The 12,014-nt window shown below is 41.6% G+C and overlaps 1 protein-coding gene across 8 annotated transcripts in view; it reads right to left on the bottom strand.

Moving 5' to 3' along the window:
• The window catches only part of elna (elastin a), a 287,761-nt gene that overhangs the window by 52,435 nt on the left and 223,312 nt on the right, over positions 1 to 12,014 (bottom strand). For 6 of the 8 annotated variants that reach the window (XM_087977478.1, XM_087977474.1, XM_087977471.1 and 3 more), the window contains 3 exons: positions 9,502 to 9,537; positions 8,723 to 8,827; positions 4,782 to 4,816 (listed from right to left, as the gene is read on the bottom strand). In XM_087977478.1, coding sequence (XP_087833604.1) covers positions 4,782 to 4,816; positions 8,723 to 8,827; positions 9,502 to 9,537 — 176 coding nt within the window. Of the gene's footprint in view, positions 1 to 4,780; positions 4,817 to 8,722; positions 8,828 to 9,501; positions 9,538 to 12,014 lie in introns of all 8 variants that reach the window. The other 2 variants (XM_087977475.1, XM_087977472.1) reach the window with 1 other exon arrangement.

The following is a 12,014-nucleotide window of genomic DNA, read 5'->3' as shown; positions in this document are numbered from 1 at the left end:
CAATAGTGGTCAATATACTGGTTTATGTGGATATAAAAGGTTCAACATCACTATTCAAAAACGAATGTGGCATTCTGGTGTTTTTAGCAACATTAACATCACTAAAATGATTTGACTGTACATTTACGTACTTGTCATTAATCAACACCAATTAATCAATGTGATGTTACAAGAATCCATGATTATAGGCGCCTGTAGGCAACCATATATACGCATGCATAGGTCAAGTTTTGAAATCAGTTTTTTAAGGTGAAATTAGGGGGTCGACTTATACACGAGGTATAGTTTTTGAAGGGATGAAATTCATGCTTGGCATGAGTCAAAAAATGGACAAGAGCTAGATCTCTATATAAAATAATAAACAACAAAAGAAAAAAGAATTATGGCCGTTATTGAATGTTTATCTACAAAATAAATGTCTCCATTCTGCCTACTATGGTAGAAAAGTACTGTCGTACTGTATTCCAGTTACCAATTCCGTAAAGTGCATGTAGGTCTACACATATGTATAAATGTTATTAGCAGGTGGTCAAGCCATCTACCGGGCGCACTTGTACAATTCATGAAATAAAAAGAGGGGAGCAGTACAAAAAAATGACTGATAGTATTTTATTAAGAAAGAGACCGCATGAAAATGTTAATAATATATGATAAATACTTTACATCAAAAAACTCATATTCACAGCAAAAACTCTTTTCACTGTATACCACAAATATGATGTGATAGCTGCTTAAAACAAAAGTTACCGATACATGCATTAGAATCTTTCAAATTCCCTGCCGTCATCAGTTGTATCACTGAATAATTCACTCCCGACATCTGGGTCAAGCACATCGTCGAATGGATCATCTTCAGCTGTACTCTCAAGGTGATCATCAATTTATTTGTTATCATTTCCAGCTGACCATGAATAGTCATTCTTCGTTCCTTCTAAAGCATTAGAAATTCCACATTTTGTGAAGGCTGTCACAATAATTTCGATTTTCATCTCCTTCCAGGACTCAACAATCCATTCACATATAGCTGCAAGTAATGGAGTATGCATGATTCCACCCTTTGTGAAGCTTTTTTCCCCTTCTTGCATCCAAGTGTCCCATTTTTTCATAGTAAATCCTTAAAAGGTTGATTGATGCTAACATCCAGTGGCTGCACCATGCTCATAAGGCCCCCAGGAATCATTGCAATGTCAGTATTGTTAGCTCGAAGTTCACTTCTATTACTTTTCATTCTGTGTGATCTGAACATGTTCCAAACCAGTAAGCTTTTTCCCTTTCTAAGCCCACATGGTCACATATTCCAGATCTCCCTAACACAAGTGTTGCAGTCACCTTCATCCATCCACCATTTTTTATGGACGAGGACAACAATGCCTTTTTGGAAATTTTTGTTTGGGCACAGTTTTCCGCTTAAAAATCACCATAGGCTTTAACTTTGTTCCATCTGCCATACAACCCAAGTACCACAGTGAATCGATTCCTTTCACAGAATCACAGAACCTCTATAGTGTGGAAACAGGCACTTTGGACCAACAGGTCCACACTAACACTACAAAGATTAATCCACCCAGAACCATTCTCCTACCCTATTACTGTACATTTACCCCTGACTAACGCACCACACCTACACATCCCCGAACAGTGTGGGACAATTTAGGTTGGCCAACCCACCCTAACCTGCACAAATTTGGATTGTGGGAGGAAACCGGAGCACTCTGAGGAAACTTACGCAGACATGGGGCGAGAATGTATAAACTCTCACAGAGAGTCACTGCGAGGCTGGAATTGAACCCGGGTCCCTGGAGCCTTGAGGGTTGGTGCAGTCCAGCACAAAACAAAAAAATATCCTAACCTACCCACTGTCAGAACGGGCAGAAGGTTCAGTCCTGGACATTACCTACATCAGCGTCAGCAGCAGAATCCAAATGTTGGGAGTCTGGCCCCCTGCTGGTGCGTCCGCAAACGGCAGTGCACCTCCACCCACACTCAGGGCAGGCTGGTGGGTCAGCAGATTGGAGGAATCGCTGAAGGCCTTCCTGCACTCAGGGCAGCTGAAGGGTTCTCACCCGTGTGGACCCACCGGTGTGTCAGCAGTTAGAAGGAATTGCTGAATCCCTTTCCGCACTCAGGGTAAGTGAACGGCCTCTCCCCGGTGTGGACACACCGGTGTTTCAGCAGTTTGGAGGAATTGCTGAAGCCCTTTACGCACACAGCGGTGCTAAAGAGCCTTTCGTCGATGTGGACCCGCTGGTGGGTCAGCAGCTGAAGGGCTTCTCCCCAGTGTAGACCCGCCAGTAGGTCAGCAGGGCAGAGGAATTGCTGAAGGCTTTCCAACACTCGGGGCAGCTGAAGGGCTTCTCCCTGGTGTGGAGCTGCCAGTGGGCTAGCAGGTTGGAGGATTTCCTGAAGGCCTTCCCACACTTGGGGCAGGGGAACAGCTTCTCACCAGTATGGACCCCCCGACCCCTCGTGTTCCAGCAGGTTGGAGGAGCAAGTGAAGTCCTTCCTGCACTCGGGGCAGCTGAAGGGCCTCTTGCCTGAGTGGACCCACTGGTGCTTCAGCAGGTCAGAGGAATTGCTGAGCCCCTTTCTGCACTCAGGAGAGGCGAACCACCCCTCGCCAGTATGGACTCGCTGGTGGGTCAGCAGGTGTGAGGAATGGGTGAACCTCTTTTCGCATTCGGGGCAGGGGAAGGGCCTATGCCTGTGTGGACCCGCCGGTGCTTCAGCAGGGAGTAGGAATCGCCAAAGGCCTTCCCGCATTCAGGGCAGCTGAAGGGCCTCTCCCCAATGTGGATCCACTGGTGGGCCAGCAGGAGGGAGGAATTGCTGAAGGCCTTCCCACATTCAGGGTAGGGGAAGGGCTACTTGCCAGTATGGATCCGCCGGTGGTCCAGCAAGTGGGAGGAGTGAGTGAAATCCTTCCCGCACTTTTTAAGGGCCTCTCACCTGTGTGGACCCGCTGGTGCCTTTGCAGGAAGTAGAAATTGCTGAAGGCGTTCCCACACTCGGGGCAGCTGGAGGGTCTCTCACCAGTGTGACTGCGCCAATGACTCTCCAGGGCAGACGGGACACAGAGGCCTTTCCCGCAGATGCCACATTTCCACAGTTTCTCCATAGGGCAGGATTCCTCAGGTTTCTTCATGGCTAAAGCTTCAGCTGCACAAAAAAGTGTGCACACCCCTTCCTCACCATGAATTCCTCTTCCCGGGCCATACAATTGCTTCAGGGTCCACACTCAATGCGCTGCAACAGTCGTGGCTCTCATCCAGCCCCACTGATTCTGAAAACTTACTCAGATAAGGACCAAAAAGTTTTGCTCCTTCTCACAGAATCATAGTCAGAAATAGTTGCAGTCCGAATGGATTGAGTGATTGTCATTGATGTGAAAGTGAGGACAGCAGACCCTGGAGAGTCAGTCAAAAAGTGTAGCATAGTAGGTCAGGCAGCATCCAAGGAGCAGGAGAGTTACCGTTTTGGGCATAAGCCTTCATCTGTTGATTTTGAAACTTCTCTCTTCAAATCTTCAAACACTCTGAGTTTAGAGTATCGTACTGGAAAAGCACAGCAGGTCAGGCAGCATCCGAGGAGCAGGAGAATTGACGTTTTGAGCAAGAGCACTTCTTCAGAAACAAGCTCCATGGCCAGTAATCTTAACCAAAACTGTTTTTGCTCCAATCTTATCCACAGATCTACTCCCTGGCATATCAAAGTTCATTGGGGTTTCATCCATACTGCTGATGCATGAGAACCTGTACCCATTTTTCTTCTGACTTCTGATTACAAAGCCATGGAACCCAATTAACTTGTCATTAGGTTCTACTGGTAGTCATTGGGCAATCTTGATTTTCTGCCTAAGCACTAAATCAGACCTTTTCATAAACCTATTGCACCATACAAAACTGGCTTTGAAATCAGTGAATCCATCTTTTTTTTGCTTCATTTTTGGAGCATATTCTGACAAATTGTCAAGTCAGTGTGCTTCCATTTTGACAACACGGAATTACCCAGTCAGCAATCTTTTCTTCTAGTTGTGGCCACTCGTTCAGCTTTCCTCAGTTGACATACTTCTGTTTGGCATAGTCTTTAACTGTGTGGCTTTTTTCCTTCTTTCTTGAACAAGTTTTTCAGAAACACAGAACTTACTTGCAGCTATGCTATTGTTGTTCTTCTCTGCAAATTCAATAACTTTTAGTTTAAACTGTGCTGTCTACTTGTTTCTTTGTAATGCTATTTTGTCATAAAAATTTGGGGCAGTTTTACAATAAGTTCAGAGCACAACTGTACGCGACACCTACTTCTAAGACAAGGCTGAGAATTGCCATAAGGTACCGTAGATATTTGTATGCACAGGTCAAATAAATGTATGTAAATATTACATAAATATATATATAGTTATCAACATTCAATTTAACAATTTGAAAATCACACAAATATATACTGGTGCGTGTAACAAATGATGACACCGGTATTGCATTTGAACCAAAAATGTGCAAATCATGCCCTTTAAGGCTGCATATATGGTCAGGAAGAGATCCATGAAAAACTAGGGTTGACTAATACACAAGGTATATGAAAAATACCAGAATATTTGGCCAAAACTAAGGGGTCAATTTGGACGTGAGACTTACCTATACATGAGTATATATGGTACTTCTCACATGTAGCCATTACATATAGCAGGAAAATTCCTTTCTTTTTAAAATTGAAGTGGCTTTTTTTCAAAGATAATAACATAACAGATACGTTGACCAGTGAATATGTCAGTAGTGGTCAGATATACCTCCATATTTAGCAGCTTTAGATGCAGCAACTCCACCTGTAATGAGAGAAAACTAGAAGTAGTATTGGTCTGGGCTGGTTAGTCTGTATACAGGTAAAATAACAAGTATTTTGAAGTTTACAATATCACAGCACTCTTGAGAAATAAGTTCTCTGAAATTATCCTCATTAACACAAGTTGCCCAAATTAAGTGAATATTAACTTCTAAAGTCCTTTTGGTGAATGTCCAACTGCTGAAAATTTGTGATTAAGAATTTAAGAGACTGTGTATGTCTGGCAAGTTTGTCTTATATTTCTTTAACTACATCAACACTTGTAAACTTTCAAACTGTCCCAAAATGTGTTGCCAATTTGATTCAATCCTTATAAAATATCATAAGAACTGTATCTGCTTTGGTAGGACCTAACACATCTTTCTAAGTCAGGTCTTCTTACAATTTCCTTGATACTCTCTGCTGACACATAGAATTTCATGAAGCATTTTACTTAAAGGGCTAGTATTGGTATTATTTTTACCCATGCCGAAGTCTGTCAGATGTTATATCAGCCAATGTGCATAATAAACAAGTCTCATTTACAAGAACTCTTGTTTGACCTCAATAAGCCAGGTTGACTTGATATTCTTTCTTTCTCTTTTTGTTTGTTTTCCTGAAGTGCTTTGTGCTAATTGCCTCAACTACTCATATTTTAATTATTTTGAGTGCAATTGATGTTGCTTTTAGATTTATGGTATATAACTTTGGACTCCCCAAAATATTTTCCAGATCTTCTCATCCCCATTATTGGTGAATGAAGAGATGATTGTTGGGATAGAGGTCTCAATGTGATTGGATGTTTTCGGGAAACATTTTACATTGTAACTAGAGACTTCTATTAATGGTTCTGTGGGTGACTGGGACATCTTGCTGCCAGTGTCCCCAGGACCTGAAAACATGCAGACCTGGACTGGTTTCCTTATGCTGACCCTGGTCTTACACTGGTTTTGTAGAGATGTTCCTAACAGGCATAAAGCCTGATCAGAAGTGAAACTTGAAATGAGTAGAGTGGAGTATCAAAGCACTGCTTCACCAACTGAAACCACATTACACACCAGCCTCCTCCCAGCCCTCCCTCACAACTGACACCTCCCTGACACAGCTCAACACTCCTCCCTTGATAATGTTGACCAATTTGTTGTAAATGCTCATCTATCGTCTGATGAAACCTGACCTCATGATAATACAGCTAACTGCCACATCATCAACTCTGCGCAGCTGAACTGCCAAGGAAATTGAATATTTGGAACCAGTAATATGTAGTTATGTGCAACAGTAATGGCATTATTTTTCTTAAACTGTACTGAGAACATTTGAACTAACCATGATCAAACACAAATCTTACATTTGTATTCCTCCAATCATAGAAGATTCAAAGAGATTATTACAACTGAGAAAAAAACACCAACTGGGAATCTATCAATCAGTCTTAGGTGAACAACTTAAGTTGAATCTGAAAACTCTAAAGCCTCTTAGGGATCTTCCTGTATAAGTATTGAGTCAGAGAGACAAACAGCAATGAAACAGATTGTTCAGTCCAACTTGTCCGCACCGACCAGACATCCCAATCTGACCTAGTCACATTTGCTAGCATTTAGTTCATATCCCATCACACCCTTCTTATTCATATATCCATTCAGATGCCTTTTAAAATGTTGTAATTATACCCATTCCACCACTTCCTCTAGCAGTTTGTCCATACGTTCATCACCCTCTGCGTGAAAACATTACACCTCAAGTCCTTTTTAAATCTTCCTTTCTCACCTTAAACATATGCCCTCTGGTTTTGGACTTCTCCACCCTAGGAAAAGGACCTTGGCTATTCACTGTATCCATGCCCCCCATGATTTTATAAACTTCAAAAAACATTTCCCCTCAAGCTTCTGACGTTCCAGGGAAGCAAATTCCACCCCATTTAGCCTCTCCCTATAAATCAAACCTTCCAGTCCTGGCAGCTTCTCGGAGATCTTTTTTGAACCCTCTCAAGTTTAACATCTTTCCTTCAGTGGTTAGCACTGCTGCCTCGAGACTGGTTCAATTCCAGCCTCGGGCGACTGTCTGTGTGGAGTTTGCACATTCTCCCAGTGTCTGCGTGGGTTTCCTCCGGGTACTCCGGTTTCCTCCCACAAGTCACAAAGATGTGCAGGTCAGGTGAATTGGCCATGCTAAATTGCCCGTAGTGTTAGGTAAAGGGTAAATGTAGGGGTATGGGTCACTCTTTGGAGGGTCTGTGTGGACTGGTTGGGCCGAAGGGCCTGTTTCCACACTGTAGGAAATCTAATCTAATCTAATTCTATGTAGTATTCTAAAAGTGATCTCACCAATGTCCAGTACAACTGTAACATGAAACTCTAACTACTATATTCAATGCTCTGACCAATGAAGTAATGCCTTCTTCACCACCCTTTCTACCTGCAACTCCACTTTCAAGGAACTAAGCTTCATTCCTGGGTCTCTTATTTGGCAACATTCCCCAGGGCCCAATTGTTAACTGTATAAGTCATGCCCTGATTTGCCTTACCAAAATGCAACACCTCACGTTTATCCAAATTAAAGGGCGGCATGGTGGCACAGTGGTTAGCACTGCTGCCTCACAGCGCCAGAGACCCGGGTTCAATTCCCACCTCAGGTGACCCACTGTGTGGAGTTTGCACGTTCTCCCCGTGTCTGCGTGGGTTTCCTCCGGGTGCTCCGGTTACCTCCCACAGTCCAAAGATGTGCAGGTCAGGTGAATTGACCATGCTAAATTGTCCGTAGTGTTAGGTAAGGGGTAAATGTAGGGATATGGGTGGTTTGCGCTTCGGCGGGTCGGTGTGGACTTGTTGGGCCGAAGGGCCTGTTTCCACATTGTAAAGTATCTAGTAATCTAATCTAAACTCCATCTGGCACTCTTCGGCCCATTGGTCATCTGATCAAAGTCACATTGTACTCTGAGATAATCCTCTTTACTACACCACCTGTTTTGGTGTCATCTGCAAACTTACTAACCATGCTGCCTCTATTCACATCCAAATTATTAGCACTTGAATAAATCACATTTATCATGATTATCAAATTTCATAAGTCACTATGGGCTATCCTCCTGACAGAGGACAAAATCCAAATTTTAGATTAGATTCCCTACAGTATGGAAACAGGCCCTTCAGCCCAACAAGTCCACATTAATCCTCCAGAAAGTAACCCACCCAGACCCATTCCCCTACCCTAACTAATGCACCTAACATTATGGGCAATTTAGCACGGCTAATTCACCTGACTTGTACATCTTTGGATTATGGGAGGAAACCCACGCAGACACAGGGAGAATGTGCAAACTCCACACAGATAGTTGCCTGAGGTGGGAATTGAACCTGGGTCCCTAGTGCCATGAGGCAGCAGTGTTAATCACTGAGCCATCGTGTTAGCCTAGGCTTTTAACGGACAATAATCAGCCAAATAGGATGTTTTCATTGAAGTGAGTCAAATCAACAAATGCAAGCAATCTTCATTTAAGAGACACTTGGGGATTAACATAGGGCCATTTCAATGGATTGCAGAAAACTTGTAGTAGCTGCTTTCTGATGCACCCATGAGGTCTGTTTTGTTTTTACAATAAACAACGCATGATTTTGTCAAAATAAATTTAGTAGAAAGGAATATACCAAGGTGGTAAAATGGGAGTGGAAAACCACAGCTATTCAGAACATCTACATGTTCTTTTAACAGATTTATAAGTGACAAGGCATCAACATTTCCAAACTGTATCAGTGATGGAAGCAACAATGTGCAGTTATTTTCCTTTTGCTCCAGAAATGAAACTTGTTTTGCATCGGGGGACCTCTATTTGCACAGAACTGGATGAGCCAGACTTACACACTTTATGAAAAGTATAATAGAAGAAAATGTATTTCAAGGAACAATAAATTACCCACTCCGACGCCAGGCTGGCCAATTCCTGTGCCAGGCTGGACTCCCATTCCAGGGCCCATCTGTACACCTACTCCAACACCAGGCTGCACACCCACTCCAAGGCCTAAATCAGATAGAATTAATTTAATAATTAGGATTTAATGAAAGACTTTACATAAAGCAAAATGACTTTATACTTTTTCATCTAATTATTGCCAATGGTGGAAAAAAATACAAATCCAAAATCCTGTTGCTTTTTTATATCCAGATATTGATTTCAAAACTTAAGTCAAAATTTTATTCACCCAAACTATTATTCGTCAATGTCTGAGGGGAAAGCATTGCTTTGTCAGAGATGCCATTTTTAGATGAGACAATAGATGCCAATCTACTTGTTTATATGGATTAAAAAAAGGTCTGATGATGCTATCCAAATGCAGAATGAGGCATTATCATGATCTTGTTAACACCAGCATCCTCTAAAATCATTTAACTGTGTATTTAGAAACTGCTCTCCATACAATGACAATTTTGAAAAAAAAATCAGCATTGATATAAGTTCACGTCCCATCACTGAATACCAATAATATTTTGTGTGTCATATTAGTACTTGTGCTGGATCATCCTGTCAATGTGATGCTGCAGGAATATTCGAAGTCCGGTCAGCAACATGAAAATGCTTTTCATCTATTTATAACATGTAATAGGAAAATTCCTTTCCCTTTAACAATAAACTTTGTTAACAATCAAAAATAATAATTTAACAGTAATTTAGACCAATGAATCTGTTAGACTTACCTTGATATTTAGCAGCTTTAGATGCAGCAGCTCCACCTGCAGTGATAGAGAATCAATAAGTATTGGTACAATTACTGTATCTTCATATATGCATGGCAAGAAACATTCTTAAGGTTACAGCAACACAGCATTCCTGAAAAATAGGTTCTCTGAAATTCTGTTCATTAAAATGAATTGCCCAAATTGAACTGACTGTCTCGAATTCCATTGGGTGAATATCAAGTTTGAGACAAAATATTCATTTCAAAATCCAGGCTTTATCAAGTTTTGTTAACTAGGTCAACGCTCTCAAAATGTCTTAAGAAGTGAGCTGAGCTTGGTTTACATTTAATTACTAGACAGGATTTAAAAATAAAAACTTATTTGAATATATTGAATAAATGGGAGGAATTGTTGCATAGTGGATAGCGTCCCTGCTGTTTACTCAGAAGATTTGGGTTCGTCCTACTCAAAGATTGATGGCCAAGGAAGCTACATTCATACTATCAAATCGTAAACCTTCCAATCCTGCCACTGGCAGGCAATGAGAGTGAGTGAGATTCTTGGTCAGATTTGTGATGAAAAGAAAATTAGAGACTCTACCATCTTCATTCTGGTCTACAGCATGCATGTAAAGTGCGCATTGCCACAGCAGCAGGGACATCATGAGGAACCAGTTGACATAGTTTGCTGAATGGATGGTGTGGATCAGACTGGGACCAACACCATGGAGTTAAACTCTATTCTAGGTGTGGTGGATTGGGATCTACTTCCTTGCCACATGCATAGTATTTGTGAGCAGGTCCTACAGCTGAAGAAGAAACATCCAAGAATAGCTTTCAAGTCAAGGTTCCTGACATTCTTCTTGATATTCTCTCCCGACCTGTGCAACCTGCCTAAACATCTTAATAAAAGTGATAGTATTGGTATTACATTGGTTGTTCACCTGCCCTAAAGTTAATCAATTGTTAAATGGCCATTCTGAACAGCATGTCCCATAAATAAAAACATACTCTGTACAAGCAGAGACTGATGAATATACTATATGTCTAAAAGGCTTGAGCTTAATTACACCATGTAAAGGTATTCTTGATCTTCTTCCTTGTGTTGTGTTTTATCTATTTTTACCTTAAATCCATGCATGTTAATTGGTACAATAAATAATTGTCTAGGACAGTTCCACATTCTAATCATTCCCTGGATAAAAAAGAAGTCATATTCTGAACTCTCTATTAGATTTAATGGTAATTGTTTTATAGTTATTGCCTCTAACATTTGACTCTCTGACAAGAAGAAAAATGGATTCTGATCTTCTGATACACATAGCAATGAATACTGAAGTATTTGTTGTTGTTGAGGATTATATTAGCATCAGATGTTCTGGACTACAACATATGCTGGCAGCAAAACCTTAAATTCTGTCTTCTGATGGTGGTAGTAGTAATAGCACTCATCCAATAGTTTACAGGACGATGCTAATTCTTTGAGGAATAGGTACAAATTTTACCCAATATTGACTGGGATCTCCTTACTGCAGATGGTTTGGATGGAGCCATTTTGGTCAGGTGTGTTCAGAAGGGTTTCCTTACTCAGTATGTAGACAGCCAAATGAGGGGAGAGGCTATTTTGGATTTGGTGCTTGGTAATGGGCCAGGGCAGGTGTCAGTTCTTGTGATGGGAGAACACTTCAGTGACAGTGACCACAACTGCCTCACATTTATCATAGCCATGGAGAGGGAATGGAGCAGTTACCATGGCAAGATATTTAATTGGGGAAAAGGAAATTATGATGCTATCTGACAGGAGTTGGGAAGTACAGATTGAGAGCAATTGTTCCACAGAAAGGGCACAACAGACACGTGGAAACTGTTTAAGGAACAGTTATTGTGAGTGATGCACAAATTTGTTCCTCTGAGACAGGCAAGAAGGGGTAAGAATAAGGAGCCTTAGATTACGAGAACAAAGAAGCCTCTCATCAAAAGGAAGAAGGCAGCTTATGTAAGGTGGAGGAAGCAAGGATCTAGCACATGTTTCGAGGATTACAGGCTTACTAAAAAGGAGCTCAAAAATGGATTGAAGTAAGTCAGGAGGGGGTACGACAAAGGCTTGGCGGGAAGAATTAGGGAGAACCTAAAAGCATTTTACTCATACATGAGGAATAAGAGAATGATCAGGGAGAAGGTAAGGCCAGTCAGGTATAGCGTAAGGAACTTGTGCATGGAGTCTGAGCAGATAGGGGAAACCCTAAATGAGTTTTTTGCTTCGGTTTTCACTAAGGAAAGGGGCCTTGTTGTGAATGAGAACTTTGAGGAGCCAGGAAACAGGCTTGAACAGATCAAGATTGAGGATGTTGATATGCTGGAAATTTTGGCAAACATTAAGATTGATAAGTCCCCTAGGCCAGACCAGATTTATCCTAGGTTGCTCCAGGAAGTGAGAGAGGAGGTTGCTAAGTTGCTGGTAAATATATTTGCTTCCTCACTCTCCACGGGACTCGTACCAGAAAATTGGAGGGAGACGAATGTTGTTCCTCT

Source organism: Chiloscyllium plagiosum, unplaced genomic scaffold (assembly GCF_037043375.1).
Source record: "Chiloscyllium plagiosum isolate Xiang-an unplaced genomic scaffold, Cpla_swu_hap1 HiC_scaffold_31, whole genome shotgun sequence".
NCBI lineage: Eukaryota > Metazoa > Chordata > Chondrichthyes > Orectolobiformes > Hemiscylliidae > Chiloscyllium > Chiloscyllium plagiosum.
Note: the sequence above shows the minus strand (reverse complement) of the source record. Positions and strands in the feature narration are given on the sequence as shown.